Raw genomic sequence first — 15847 nt, 5'->3', positions numbered from 1 at the left:
GCACTAGTGCTCAGCCTTGAAGAAATTTTAAACATTCTGCTTCGATTGACTCATTACAGACCTCTCCATTTCAGAGCTATGCTTTAGGTTCAAGAAATTATCAAATCCTGTCTTTGCTAGTCTTTAAAGTGGATTCTTTAGTTGCAAGTCTTCTGAATTTATTAATTTTTTTGTCCCTTCTGGGAGTGAGCTCGGATGCCAATACGGGAATCTAGTTTTTCTGACAGAGTTTTAAAACTGCAATTTCTGAGCACTAAATCATTTAAAAGCTTCTCTGGACTTTCTTTAGCCTGGAATTTAAAAGCTTTTGCTCACCCCTGCTAGGTCTGCTAACTCTGTATTCTAGGAATTGAAGCTAGATTTCCAAGAGATCATGTGGAGTCTTCTGCTGCAATGAGGAATGTTTAATTTCTGCCTTCAGCTTCCAAGCCTTTCTTTGGACCTTTACCCTGGGGATTCTCCCCTGCATGTCTGCATCTCAAGCTTTGCTTCAGTTCAGTATGCTTCATCAAATTTTTCTTTCATCTTCCAAGATTCTAGTTTATCTCCACATTTGTTGCAAAGTTTGGGGTTTTTCCATTCACTGTCACCATGTTGTAGAATGTGGGAAAACATTTAGTAGGTCATAATGAATTTTTCATGGTCTTAAGTAGGTTAACTATGTATTTATTAACTACAAGAACTATGTACATATATACAGTAAAGGGTTCAAGCTAGGAGCTGTCTCCATGCGTGCTTGCACACATGGTTCTGTCCAACACTAAACGGACCTTTAGGAGTCACATGTTCTATTACATCACTTTGTGGGCGATGCTGTACTCTGTCCCGTTAACCATCTATGCCCCAGTCCCTAATACTACAATATAAACCTCTTTGTGCATGTCCAACAGCAAAATGAAACTCAGTTTTGATTAATAATTGTGCAAGTTTTAACATTGGGCACTCAGCTCAAGTACACTTACCGTATGCCATGAGAATGAGAGCTCCAATCAGCATGATCACTGTCTGTAGTGCATCAGTGTATATTACAGCCGCCAGCCCACCTATCACATTAAATAAAACAAAATTAAATTGCATTCATTTGGGACAAACGTCACCCATTTAACACAAAAACAAAAAGCAATGAATGCATTACTGATGATGTAGAAGCATGAGAGAGATGAGAATTTTTGAAGCAGATCCTGTGAGGGTGGTGTGGCTGAATGCAATTACACTTCACATGGGAAGAAGGTTCAGTTTTCTAAACCTACCTCCAACAGTGTAGAGAGTGGTGATCACCAATAATCCAGTCACTGCAATGTACAAGTCCCAATGAAGAGCTTGTTTAATGAAGACAGCTCCGGCATAGATATCAACCTGCACACAATACATTACCACAAAATACATTACTCAGCAATATGTCACCACTGAACCTGACAGCTGAGCTTAAATCCTACCATCTCAGTGACTGAAACTGCTGGGTGTGGGCAGAGTTTTTACTTTAACTGTTCATTAACTGGGATCTGGGCATTTCAGGCGAGGTCAGCAATTATTGTCTTTCCCTAATTACCCTCAGGAAGGTGGTGATGTACCGCTTTTGTAAAGCACTGCAATCCGTGTGGTGCTGATACAGCCACAGTGCTGTTAGGAAGAGAATTCCAGGATTTGGTTCAATAACAGTGAAGGAATGGCAATGTTGTTGCAAATCAGGATGATGTATGGCTTGGAGGGAACATTGCAGGGGATGGTACTCCCATGCATCTGCTGCCCTTGTCCTCCTAGGTGGTAGAGGTTGCAAGTTTAGATGGTCAAAGGTGCTTTGGCAAGTTGCAACAGTGCATCTTGTAGATGCCACTGTGCGTTAGTGCTGGAGATAGTGAATGCTTAAATGGTGGATGGAATGCCAATCAAACGGGCTATTTTGTCCTGGATAGTTGAACAAAGAAACTTAGTTCTCAAGTTTCTTGACTTTTGTTAGAGTTGCACTCATCCACAGAAATGGAGAATATTCCATCATGTTATTATTTTTTAATTCATTTATGGGATGTGGGCATTATTGGCTAGGCCAGCATTTATTGCCTATCCCTAGCTTACCTTCAGAAGGTAGTGGTGAGCTGCCTTCTTGAATTGCGGCAATACCTTGATTGCTGCCTTTTAGATGCTGGACAGGCTTTAGGCAGTCAGGAGGTGGGTTACTTGCCACACAATTCCCTGCCTCTCTTCTGCTTTTGTAGCCAGAGTATTTATATGGTCAAGTTCAGTTTCTGGTCATTAGTAAACACCAAGGCGCTCATGGTGGGGGATTCAGAAATGGTATTGCTGTTGAATGTCTAGGGGAGATAGTTAGTATCTCTTGTTGGAGATGGTCTTTGCCTGGCACTGTGTAGTGCAAATGTTACTTGCCATTTATCAGCCCAAGCCTGAATACAGGTCTTGCTAGATGTGGACATGGTCTGCTTCAATATCTGAGGAGTTTCAATTGATACTGAACACTGTGCAATCATCAGCAAACATCAGCATTTCTGACCTAATGCTGGAGGGAAGATCACTGATGAAGCAGCAGTTGGTTTAGTCACTCCCCTGAGCAACTCCTGCAGCAATGTCCTGGGACAGAGATGATTGACATACAACGACCACAGCCATCTTTTTTTGTGCTAGGTATGACATGTGCTGAAATTTTTTCTGCAATTTCCATTGATTCCAGTTTTGCTGGCAGTCCTTGTGCCATACTCAGTCAAATGCTGCTTTGTTGTCAAGGCAATCATTCTCGCCTCACTTCTTAGGTTCAGCATTTTTGCCCATGTTTGGACCAAGGCTGTAATGAGGTCAGGAGCTAAGTGACCCTGGCGAAGCCCAAACTGAGTGTCAGTGAGCAGGTTATTTCTGTATAAGTGCCACCAGATCACACTATCACTTTCCTGATAATCAAGAGTAGATTGCTATGGCTGTAATTGGCCGGGTTGAATTTGACCTGCTTTTTGTGGACAGGACATAACTGGGCAATTTTACACATTGTAGGTGGATGTTGTAGTTGTACTGGAACAGCTTGGCTGGGGGTGCAGCTAGTTGCGTGGCTCAAATCCTCAGTATTACTGCTGGAATGAAAGCCAATTCCCTTCAGCCGTTTCTTAATATCACATAGAATGAATCAAATTGACTGAAAACTGATATCTATGATGCTGAGACCTCAAGAGAAAGTGAATCACCCATTTTGCAACCATCTTCTGCCATGTCTTTTGCACTGATGTGCTGGGCTCCCCCCCATCATTGAGGATGGGGATACTTGTGGATGGTCATCCTCCATTTAGTCCTTTAATTGTACACTATCATTCAGGACTGTATATGCCAGCACCTCAGACCTTTGATCTGATCCATTGCTTGTGGCATCTCTTAGTTCTGTCTATTGCATGATGCTTCAGCTGTTTGATGTGCAAGTAATCCTGTGTTGTAGCTTCACCAGGCCGATGTCTCATTTTTAGGCATGCTTAGTGCTGCTTTTGCAAGCACTCCTGCACTCTTCTTTGAACTAGGGTTAAACCCCTAGCTTGGTAGTAATAGAACATAGAACATTACAGCGCAGAACAGGCCCTTCGGCCCACGATGTTGCACCGACCAGTTAAAAAAAAAAACTGTGACCCTCCAACCTAAACCAATTTCTTTTCGTCCATGAACCTATCTACGGATCTCTTAAACGCCCCCAAACTAGGCGCATTTACTACTGATGCTGGCAGGGCATTCCAATCCCTCACCACCCTCTGGGTAAAGAACCTACCCCTGACATCGGTTCTATAACTACCCCCCCTCAATTTAAAGCCATGCCCCCTCGTGCTGGATTTCTCCATCAGAGGAAAAAGGCTATCACTATCCACCCTATCTAAACCTCTAATCATCTTATATGTTTCAATAAGATCCCCTCTTAGCCGCCGCCTTTCCAGCGAAAACAATCCCAAATCCCTCAGCCTCTCCTCATAGGATCTCCCCTCCATACCAGGCAACATCCTGGTAAACCTCCTCTGCACCCTCTCCAAAGCCTCCACATCCTTCCTGTAATGTGGGGACCAGAACTGCACACAGTACTCCAAGTGCGGCCGCACCAGAGTTGTGTACAGTTGCAACATAACGCTACGACTCCTAAATTCAATCCCCCTACCAATAAACGCCAAGACACCATATGCCTTCTTAACAACCTTATCTACTTGATTCCCAACTTTCAGGGATCTATGCACACATACACCTAGATCCCTCTGCTCCTCCACACTATTCAAAGTCCTCCCGTTAGCCCTATACTCAACACATCTGTTATTCCTACCAAAGTGAATTACCTCACACTTCTCCGCATTAAACTCCATCCGCCACCTCTCGGCCCAACTTTGCAACCTGTCTAAGTCTTCCTGCAAACTACGACACCCTTCCTCACTGTCTACCACACCACCGACTTTGGTGTCATCAGCAAATTTGCTAATCCACCCAACTATACCCTCATCCAGATCATTAATAAATATTACAAACAGCAGTGGCCCCAAAACAGATCCCTGAGGTACACCACTTGTAACCGCACTCCATGATGAATATTTACTATCAACCACCACCCTCTGTTTCCTATCCGCTAGCCAATTCCTGATCCAATTTCCTAGATCACCCCCAATCCCATACATCTGCATTTTCTGCAGAAGCCTACCATGGTGAACCTTATCAAACGCCTTACTAAAATCCATATATACCACGTCCACTGCCTTGTAATGGTAGAGTGAGTGTTATGCCAGAGCATGAGGTTACAAATTGTGGTTGAATACAATTCTGCTGCTGCTGATGGCCCACAGTAACACATGGAAGCCCAGTTTTGATTTGCTAGATCTGTTCAAAGTTTATTCCATTTAACATGGTGATAGTGCCATACAACACAATGGAGAGCATCCTCAAATGTGAAGACAGGTTTTCATCTCAAGGATAGTGCAGTGGACACTCCAACCTATACTGTCATGGACAGATGCATCTGCGACGGACAAATTGGTAAGGGTGAGGTCAAGTAAGATTTTCCCTCTTGATTCTCTCACTACCTCTCTCAATCATAGTCTAGCAGCTATGTTCTTCAGGACTTGACCAGCTTGGTCAGTAGTGATATAACTGCGCCACCCTTGTTGATGGACAAGTCCCTCAGCCAGTGTAGATTATGTGTCCTTGCTAGCCACAGTGTATCTTTCAATTGGTGTTCAACATAGAAGAATACTGATTCATCAACTGAGGTGAATGTTAGATGGTGATCAGCAGGAGGTTTCCTTGCCTATACGAATAAGGAGCAGGAGTCGGCCATTAAGCCCCTCTAGCCTGCTCTGCCATTTAATAAGATCATGGCTGATCTGATAGAAACTTTAAATCTGAATCCCACCTACCTCCAATAACCTATCTCTCCCTTACTTTCCAAGAATCTACTTATCTCTGGCTTAAAAATACTTGAAGACCCTGCTTTCACCACTTTTTCAGGAAGAGAGTTCCAAGTACACATGATCCTCTGAGAAAAACAATTTCTCCTCATCTTCATTTTAAATGGGTGACTCCTTATTTGAAAGCAGTGATCCCTAATTCTAGATTCTCCCACAAGAGGCAACATCCTCTCCACATCTACCTTGTTAAGATCCTTCAGGATGTTTTATGTTTCAATCAAGTCATCTCTTACTCTTCTAAACTCCAGTAAATATAAGCCAAGTCTGTTCAGTATTCCCTCATAAGAGAACGTGCCCACCCGCACCCCCCCCAACATCTTTCCTTAAATAAGGTAACCAATACCATACACAGTACCCCAGATGCAGTCTCACTAGTGCTCTGTATATAACAGAAGCATGGCCTCTCTACTTTTGTATTCAATTCGCCTTGCAATAAATTATGACTTTCTATTAGCTTTCCTAATTACTTACTGAAACTACACAATAGCCTTTTGTGATTCCTCTACATTGCAGAGCTCTGCAATTTTTTTACCTTTAAATAATAAAATTTTCTTTTATTCTTCCTACCAAAATTGACAATTTCACATTTTTTCCCATACTCCATTTACCAGATCTTTACTCACTCAACTTATCTATTTCTTTATGTAACCTCCTTAGGTCCTCTTCGCAGCTTACTTATCTTTGTGTCATCAGCATATTTGGTATCTATTCACAACTTACTTTCTTACCTATCTTTGTGTCATCAGCATATTTGGAATCCATCCCTTCATTCAGTAGTAAACAGCACTGATCCCTGTGGTACACCACTCGTTACATCTTGCCAACCTGAAAAAGACCTATATATGCCTACTCTGTGGTTAATTTTAGCCAGCCAAACTTCTATCCATGCCAATATGTTACCCCCTATACCATGAGTGTTTATTTTCTGCAATAATCTTGGCACTTTATCAAATGCCTTCTGGAAATCTTAGTACATTCACTGGTTCCCATTTATCCATAGCATATGTTACTTCCTCAAAGAACTTCCAATAAGTTGGTTAAACATGCTTCTCCTTTCACAAAACCATGTTGGCACTGCCTGATTATCTTGAATTTATCCAAGTACCTTGTTATAGCCCCTTTAATGATAGCTTCTCACATGTTCCCTATGACAGATAATTGGCCTTTAGGTTCCCGCTTTCCATCTTTTTCCCTCCCTTTTTGAATAATGGAGTTACATTTGTTATAGAATCCACAAAATCCCTACAGTGAAGGAGGAGGCCATTTAGCCCATCGAGTCTGCACCGACTCTCCAAAAGAGCATCTCACCCAGGCCCACCCCCCTGCCCTATCCCTGTAACCCCACGCATTTACCATGGCCAATCCAACTAACTTGCACATCTTGGAACTGTGGGAGGAATCCGGAGCATCCGGATGAAACCCACACAGACACAAGACAATGTGCAAACTCCACACAGTCACCCAAGGCTAGAATTGAACTCGGATCCCTGGCACTGTGAGGCAGCAGTGTTAACCACTGTGCTGTCCTGATTCCATGAGTATGGCTATGTCAGGCCATTGCTTTACTAGTCCATGGAACAGCTTTGTCAATCTTGACACAAGTCCCTAGCTGTTAATAAGCAGGACTTTGTAAGATTAGCAGGACTGAGGATGCCACTGTCATTTCCGGTGCCTAGATCAATGCCAAGTGGTCTGATGTGTTCTATTTCTATTTTGACTTTGTAGGGAATTGTTACAACTAAGTGATTTACTAGGCCATTTCAGAGGACAGTTAAGAGTCACCTATATTGTTGTGCATCTGGAGTCACATGCAGGTAAGGGCTGTGGATTTCCTTCCCTAAAGAGCATTCGTGAACCAGATAACAATCAACGATAGTTTTATGGGCACCATTACTGGATATAGCTTTTAATTCCAGATGTAATTATTAATTGAATTTAAATTCCACCAGCTGCTGTGGTCAAATGACATCATCACTATGCCACCATCTTTATTTCTTCTATATAAGGGTCACCACATAGTGCTTATTCTTCATACATGCGGTAGTTCTAATCACACACACCCACCCTATGTCGATATCCGTTATATGCCAGTGACACTGCTCCATTTTGTTTCACTTATTTACATATTTCTCTTTGTTTCTTTAACTTAATCTGTTCCTCAATGTTGGGAATACCAGAGGAACATGTCTTCCGACAGGACATGTGCAGTTTTTCCTCCTCATTTCATTCTTAATCATTTAGGGTTACATTCATTCAGTTTGTGTGTGCTAATCACATGTGAGCATCCTCTAGATTTTGCAGTATTCTGTTTTTACTCCCTTGGAAGTGCTGTTACACAGTCTTCAAGTTGGTATGTTCAAAATTGCATACTTACTGATATCTTTGTGAATATATAGATGAACAAATAAAGAATTGCAATAAAGAGCCGAATTCTTTGACCTCCAAATCGTTTGAGTAAATATTCAGGCATAGTGGTGACCTGCAGAGAGACAATATGTTCAATTCTATTGTGATGTCACCATGCTATTTTGGTATATTTTATGTGTAAGGTGGGATTACTTTAAGAGGCAGTATTTTGTTACAAGAGTTGATTTGTCTGGTAAACATGCAGCAGATGCTAAGAATGCAGGCTAATAATTGATTTTAGCTAGGAATGTGTTACTTTGTAGAGTTGATGGACCTTTTCTTTAGTTAAGTTCTCCTGGAATTTTAGACTAGATTGGTTGACAGAGTCATGTAGTTAATGGGAGGAGTTAAGCTTGCAGGAAAGAAAGCTTTTCATTTTAAAATACAGGTAGTTGCTATGTGGGCTGCCAGAAGAAAGCAGTGTCTCTCTCTGTCTCTCTCTCCAAAGGCTTTCTGAAAACTCCAAACTTGGTACCCTAAGTACAAACAAGTATGCCTGCATTTTGCTAACTACTTTTAAGGAGGGGTTTAAGTCTATAAGAGAAATATTGCTTGATTGGAACTCATAGTGATAGGTTTGCAGTTCAGATTTGTATCTTGCCATGTTTAAGAATTGTTCAATTAAACATTAAGCTAATTCATTTGTTATAGTTAAACTGTATTGTTAAATAAAGTTTGTTTTGATAAAAGCTTCCCAGTTTGTTGGTAGAATCGCACCTGGAGTGAAACATCTTATTCTCACACTAATGTCAAAATAGAAAATTGATGGGATCTAGTCTGACTTCATATTATACCTTGGGGTTTCTGATCGATACCCTAACACTGTAACATTGTCAGAGCTGAGAAAATTACATGGGAATCAGAGTGAAATGAGGAATTTTGTCATTTTCTTTGCAGGAACACAGAGTACCCATTTGAAACATTTTGAAAACAAGGGATTTGTGCAGCAAAACTGAATCACAGGCTCATCCAAGGTTGGAAAAATTGAAACAGACCATACATGAGAATAACAGGAGGCCACCACAGCTCAGGACAGGCACGACAGGAATAATTAGATATTGCATCAGTCACAGCTCATGGGTAGTACTCTAGCTTGGAATCTGAAGGCTGTGAGTTCAAGCCCCACTCTAGAGACTTGAGCAGAATAGTAAGCTGACTGTCCAGTGTTAAGTAGAGCTACCCTGTCAGATGCTGGGCTGGATTTAGTCATCGTCGTCAGAATTCCACCGATGAGCCTAAAAGCAGGTATGACCCTGATCTGTGGGACCCAGGACTGCATTTTGTCAGCAGCAGCCATCGAAATGGTTTCCCTATTATGGGTGGTCCAGAACTGCACACAGTTCTGGACAACTTGTGAGAGCACCTAATCAGGAGCAGTGGCCACTGTTGGGACTAGAAGAAAAGGATGCAATACAGAGCCGCACTCTCACAATCAGGTAAAAAGGATTTGGGGGCACTGGAGCCAGACAGGCAAGCCCCAGAGACAGGCTGGGGATAGTTGGTGAGTGAAGATGGCACCATTGCCATGGAGGGCTGACCATTGATTTTTGGGACTCCGTCCATTGGCCAAAGACTGCCTAAATAGGAAGGCAGCCCCAAAGTGACTGATGGGCTGCCATGGTCCAACTGGCCACTATGACAATGGAAAAACATCCTTAATTGGCCACTTAAGTGGCCCTCTGGGTAGAAGGCTGGCCCACCACCTTCCCCACTGCTAGCAAGATGGCCTGGTGGCAGCAAGATGACAGGCAAGCTAACTCTGCCTTCCCACACCATTTTATGCCCCCTAAACTAACATAACTTTTTAAAAATTGTTCATCGTTGGACTCAATGCACAAATCCTACAACAATGACGATACTTCAGAAAATTAGCTGTAATGTCTTTGGGATGTCCTGAAATTGTGAAATGCCCTATAGTAATGCAAATTCTTTATTGACATTGATTGGATGGTAGAAGGCGAATTAATTGGTCAGACCTGCCTTAGCCTGGATGTAGATTACCTATTGTGCCAGTTAGGAGGTAATTCCATGAAAGGGATTTCCTGTCTAACCTCCAGGCTACTTCATACACATTCTGTGCTGTTGGGACTGATCCCTAGGAGGAATCCAGCAGGGATCAAATAAATGCGGGAACAGGAAATTTTCCAGTGAGTGAAGCGAACAATTCGTTGTTGAAAAGCTTTACCTCAGCTGCAATGTAGATGGGAAGAAAAAACCATGCCAACAGGATAAGAATAATCATTCCCTAGAAAAGGAAAAGTAGAGAAATTAGGACAAATGGTGCCAGAAGATTCTCTACTGAGCATTATAGTCTTACTACCTCAGAATACCTTCACCCCAGTGACTCCTAATCCAAGTGATTGCCCGCTATGAACCACATAGCCCAACACCACATCCAAGAAAGGAATGGCATTTGTCCCAGAGTACCGAGTGAAACATTAACAATTAAGATGAAAAAGTTAACAATATCAAATAGGTAGATTGGGAACAGGCTAATATTATAACCAGGGGAGCTCATGTGAACTTAGAAAGTGGTAAGGAATTTTCTGTGTCCACCTGAACAAGTTGACAGGGTGTAGGTCCAAAGGACCGTCCGTTCGCTTAAAAGTGGTAGCCTATATTGAGTGCTGAAGGCTGTGGTGTGGGGCTTTAACCCATGATCTTCAGGCGTGTTCCGGTTTAACAAGGGGAGATGAAACAGGTGTTAGACCCTCCAATTAAATGGGTCTAAAGCTCACAACGTCTAAGAGATCCTAAACAATGTGGTGACTGATAATCTGTGCATTTCAGTTTTGTGCCAATAACAACAAGGTTGGTAGACTGCGGACCAGGTTTGTATCCAAACAGCATGTGAACCAAAGTCCAATTTTCAACTAGTTGTTTGCTATACTTTGAGGCAAGCTGCAATTTATGTAGCTACAAGTTTTATAATATCATTTCAGATGGTTAAATAACCTGTTTATTTGTTTGTGATCCTTAAGATGAACTGGTTAGTTTGGTTAACAACAGCCGTACATTAGATGAACATACTCGGGTCCTTCATTTAGCCACATTGTATTTCCTATTCCTCTGTCCAGATTTGATGGCTCTATTCTGAGGTTGAATGAATCTCATCAGTAATCAAAATATTCATTTTGGCAATCACTTTAATATTCAGGTTTTGTTATTCCTTATGTTACAAATATCACTAATCCTACTGTTCAGTCAATATATGTGGGTCACGAGTATGTAAAAGGTTGAATTGTAGAATTATATGATGTCCACTTCTACTGCTCATAGAATCAATGAATGATACAACACAGAATGAAACCATTTGGCCCATCATGTATGTGCCAGCTCTTTTTACCAGCATCATTGTAAGAGGTTTTAAGTTTCTTGTGACCCTTTGTCACATAAACCTGTGATTTACAAAATGTAATAGTTTAGGAGTGAGAATGGGAATAGATTAGGTACAGAAATACTTTGCCATGAAGGTCTTTGGATAAATACCACACAATTGCTCTCTTCCAACATGGCAACTTTGCATTATTGTACAGCAATATTTCTAATCTCATAACACAACCTGGAGAAGGAAGAGGGAGCCTTCATAAATAAGTAATCTTTCTAAATTGACTCACAAAACAAAACAAGTGTGTTAAAGAAACTCACATTGAACTCATATGCACTGACTGCAATCCCAGAGGCTGCTCCTGTGCCAGCCAATCCAATGAAATGACCACTTCCTACATTGCTGGCAAACAGCGATGCTCCAATCTAATGGAAGAGTGAAAGAAGTCTCAAAACAGGCAATGTCAAGTTCCATAGCCTACTGTCAACAAATGAAATCACAAACCAAAATACTCACCGGCCACCATACCATGTCCCTCCCAGCTAGAAAATAGCCTTGGACAGTGTTCCGATTTGTTCTATACATAGACTGACAGAAACAATACATTATTCTTAATCCAAGATAATTTAATTCCAGTGATGGTAAGGTCACACATCAGCATGATGATCTACTGGTTCTCCAGGTGGTGCAGTGGTCCACCTGGATTGTTTGTTGCACCACATCCTGAAAAAGAGTTGGAGGGCAATCCATTCCTGCCATTTTCATACAGAAGATTTTCCCATGTCAACAGGCCTGTTCTGACTATCCAATTAGTCTCACTGCTCTGTTCTTTCCTCCAAACCCTGTATTATTATCCAATTTCATTTTGAAAGTTACTATTCAACTTTTCATCAGTGCATTTTAGATTTAAAAAACATTGTATTTTATTTTCCTTATGTTGACTCTAGTTCCTTTGCCTTGTTTTACCTTGACTCTGTGTCCTCTGGCCATCAACCCTGCTTTCTCCTTCATACTTTGTCTAAACTCCTCATGATTTTGAAAACCTCAATTGAATCTCCCCTTAACATTCTCTGTTCCAAGGAGAACAATCCCAGCTTTTCCAGTCTCTCCACATATCTTAAATCCCTTCATCCCTGGGACCATTCTAATAAATCCCTTTTGTACCTTCTTAGTGCATTGACATTCCTAGCATGTATGATACCCAGAACTGCAGTTCAGGTTTTCTAAAGGTTCCTTGCTCTCAGGGCAAATTTCCAGTAGCCTCAATTGGCACAGGGATCGCAATGCACAATTATTCCCCACTTGGTCCTATTGAAGCAAATAGTATGCAGGCTGCCTGCTCATCAACCTCATTGTAGCATGTAGCTAGGTGCGAAATGCATTGCTGACTGGTTGAATGCTCAGCAAGGGGCCCAGTGTGTATGAGACGTAAGCACATCACACAGCAAGCCTCCACTTCTTAAAAGCTATCAGCCCATCTTAAAGGGGAACTACTCGAGGAGCTGTTAAAACAGTTTCAAGAAGGCTTTGTTTGAAGGCAGAGGACTGAAAATGGAGCAATTGATCAGAGGGAGGGCACACAACTTTTCGGACATGCACCGGAAGTCTGAGTTATGAAAGTCGAAAGGAGTAGTAAAGCCATGTATCCACAGAGGGATAGGAATCAAAACATCTGTTTAACTGGGAGTGATTAGGACCTGCGAGCTACAAATAGCTGACCATGCACCAATCAGAATTAGGCAGTGTTTGAAATCATGATTTGCCTACTCTGCAGATTTACAGTGCAAACATGGCACACCCACACTAGCACCCTTACAGTCAGGGTATGCCACAAACATTTCACTGTTCAGCAGGACTTACACAATTCATAATGATTATCCCATTCATCACCGTTCCCCAAACTAAAGAAAATTGCCTTCCAGTCAACAGAGCCCTTACCCAAAGTCCTACAGCCAAGACAAATATTAAATATACCACCAGGACCACAATATCAGCCACATCCAGCATTTGTGCTGTTGGAGGTTGGGTAGGGTCCAACGTGCTGGCTGGGGTGTTAGTTGTCTTCTCCATGGCGAAAGGGATCTTGGTCTTCAACTCCATATCTCAGGCTTTGTTGAGCTTTTTTTTCAAAAAAGAGAATCAAATGGGATTTCATAATTGAAAAAATGAAATGATCATAACTTCCTGTTAGTAAAACATAAAAAAGGTGCCTTAAAGTTATATCTATAATCTCAGAGCGTTGATTGAGTGTAACGCATCTTACCTGGCTTTCAGGTCTAATGCTTTACCTTTAGACACACTTTACACAGTAACACTGAGGTTCACTTCCTCAGCACTCGTGTGTGAGGGGCTATCATGGGAACAGGCAGACGCAGTAATCTTCCAGTACCAGTGGGAGCTGCTCCCCTAACAGGGCTCAGCTGAAAATGTGCTCTATTTATAATTCTTTAAGATCAAATTCCAACCTGACGTGTTGTTTAGTAAATGAATAAATTCACTTTGGGTTAAAGTTTAAGTCAAATATATTTCTCTGATGTTAATCTATGCTCAGCCAGAGAGCATCAAATAGCACAAAAGCCAATTGAACCTTGGAGTTCTTTAATACCTTCTCTTTATCACCCAGTAATCCAGTATTCTGTAGTGATCCTCCCCGCTGTGACTAACATCACTCTTCAGTTTCACAGGGTGCCAACACCTTACTTCTAGGCCTCTGACAATACCACCAATCAGCCATAAACTAGGAGATATATAAGAATGTTGCACCTTCATTCATCAATTGATCATCACACTATCTTTATCAGAAAAATGGTGGCACTCAACGAATGGGATTTTGCTGGTAAATGGAAGCTTTTTGTCTGCAATTTTTCATCTATTAATGTAAGTCAGTTAAAAATCTGGATGAAACATCTACAAAGATTCAGTAAGCTGCTCGCTTTGCCAATGCCTCTTAAGTGAGTTTGGGGGCTTGAAAAGTTGCAGCCCAAAAGTCCTCATTGACTTGGCTTTAATGTAGTTCAAGCAGGAAATGTTGCATTCTCAATGTGAATGTAAGGCAGTGTTGCGAAACAGATTACTTCTCAATCTACTTGCCCAATATCAGTGTTAAGCAAACATTTGCAGATCAGGTGCTGCACAGGTGACAGACTGGGTAAAACACCCTCCGAAAACATTTCTAGGTTAAATGTAACATCAATGCTACAGCACTCTGCACTTCTTATCAATGTGGCTTAAAACCAATCTCTGAAGGTCACTTATACCACACCAATATGACATTCTGTTTTCCTGTATCAGCTTTACTTCTATCTGTTCATTTGCAAATCAGTACAAATAAGGGAGCAATTTTAGGCTATAGACTTGGGCTCAATAGAAGCTGAGCGAAGACTATCCAAACACAGAAAAGGAAATTGTCATTGTTTAAACTTAAATGGATTCGGATACAATCCATGTATTGAAAGCACAATTGATCATTGATTAAATAATATTGCTGAAAAGAGAAACATGTTGAAGCTTTTCACCATTAATTCATTGGGACAAATGCAGGAATACCAAATTTCAAACAATCACAGCAATTTATACAACAGGAAGAAGAGGTGCTGATTGGTTGGCAAGGTGACTCAGGCTTCCCAACTATAGACTCCCATGCTTATGGGTAATTCAGAAAAGTCTTGAACATACTACTTTTGTTTGCAGTGAACAGATAGCTGCATATGAATGTAAGTTGTTTTTAACAAATGTAGATGAGCCATGTTACAGAATTGGCTGTTAGTGGAGCTATTAGCACATTTAAAACTGTTGAGCAAGTGCTGTCCAATCACAGAATCACATCTAACAGTAGACATTTTATTTTGGATTTTACAGAATGGCTGTAATGTCGTGAATTGCGCAAATGAGCCAAAGGTTGCCACTTTCAGACCAGAAAAGTTCCTGCTCTCCCTCAAATGACCCTGTTAAGGCAAAATATCTTGAATTTGATCAACAGGTTATGCAACTGTTTCATACTGTTATCATGAAGTGGTAATGCAAGCAGTATTTTCCATTAGTTGAATGCTGACATCAGTCGAAAAATACATTGTACCTACCACAAAATTGAGCTATATCATGTATGAATTTCAGTGCTGGTATAATGCCAGGTATATAGACCATATGTCCCAATGATTGGCTGGTCAAATCAAACATGTCCCTCTAGCTATTCATAACAGGCAAAATACAGAGCATATTCAACGAGCACACATTTGCATAACCCAAAATAAAATGTGTATGGTTTGATGTGATTCCACAATTAGGCAGCACTCACCCAACAATCCTGAATGTGCTACTATCAGTACTGTGTTTACCCCAGTCCAACGCCGGCATCTCCACATCATGTGCTACTATCTACATGAACAACCCATTTAAGATAATCAGTCAAGCTCGTACCATGACTCATTTAAACTTGCTAGAAGCAACATACATTCATACATAGGGACTCAATCTCTGCAAATGAAAGAAGTATGTTCAAACCTTGTGCCTTTTTTGAAATACCTGGAAGCATGGGGTGCCTATAGGTCCCTGTTCCTTTCTCCATGGCAATGCTTCAGCCAATTAGAGTTAATTTGCCAATCAATCAGCACCCATTTTCTCTAGTAGTATAAGTTATTGTGGGATCATTTGAAATTTGGCATTCTTGAATTGTCCTGATGAGTGCAAAATAAAA

General features: G+C 41.2%; 1 protein-coding gene across 1 annotated transcript in view; it reads right to left on the bottom strand.

Annotated features, from left to right (window-relative positions):
- The window catches only part of LOC144510422 (sodium/myo-inositol cotransporter 2-like), a 58751-nt gene extending 45479 nt beyond the window's left edge, over positions 1–13272 (bottom strand). The window contains exons 1-7 of the mRNA XM_078239870.1: positions 13093–13272; positions 11671–11742; positions 11475–11579; positions 10012–10071; positions 7795–7899; positions 1251–1356; positions 963–1043 (exon numbers count right to left, since the gene is read on the bottom strand). Of these exons, the coding sequence (XP_078095996.1) occupies positions 963–1043; positions 1251–1356; positions 7795–7899; positions 10012–10071; positions 11475–11579; positions 11671–11742; positions 13093–13254 (691 nt within the window). The 5' untranslated portion in view covers positions 13255–13272. The remainder of the gene's footprint in view (positions 1–962; positions 1044–1250; positions 1357–7794; positions 7900–10011; positions 10072–11474; positions 11580–11670; positions 11743–13092) is intronic.
- Between the last annotated feature and the right edge of the window lie 2575 nt (positions 13273–15847).

Source organism: Mustelus asterias, chromosome 23 (genome assembly GCF_964213995.1).
Source record: "Mustelus asterias chromosome 23, sMusAst1.hap1.1, whole genome shotgun sequence".
NCBI classification, from domain to species: domain Eukaryota; kingdom Metazoa; phylum Chordata; class Chondrichthyes; order Carcharhiniformes; family Triakidae; genus Mustelus; species Mustelus asterias.
Note: the sequence above shows the minus strand (reverse complement) of the source record. Positions and strands in the feature narration are given on the sequence as shown.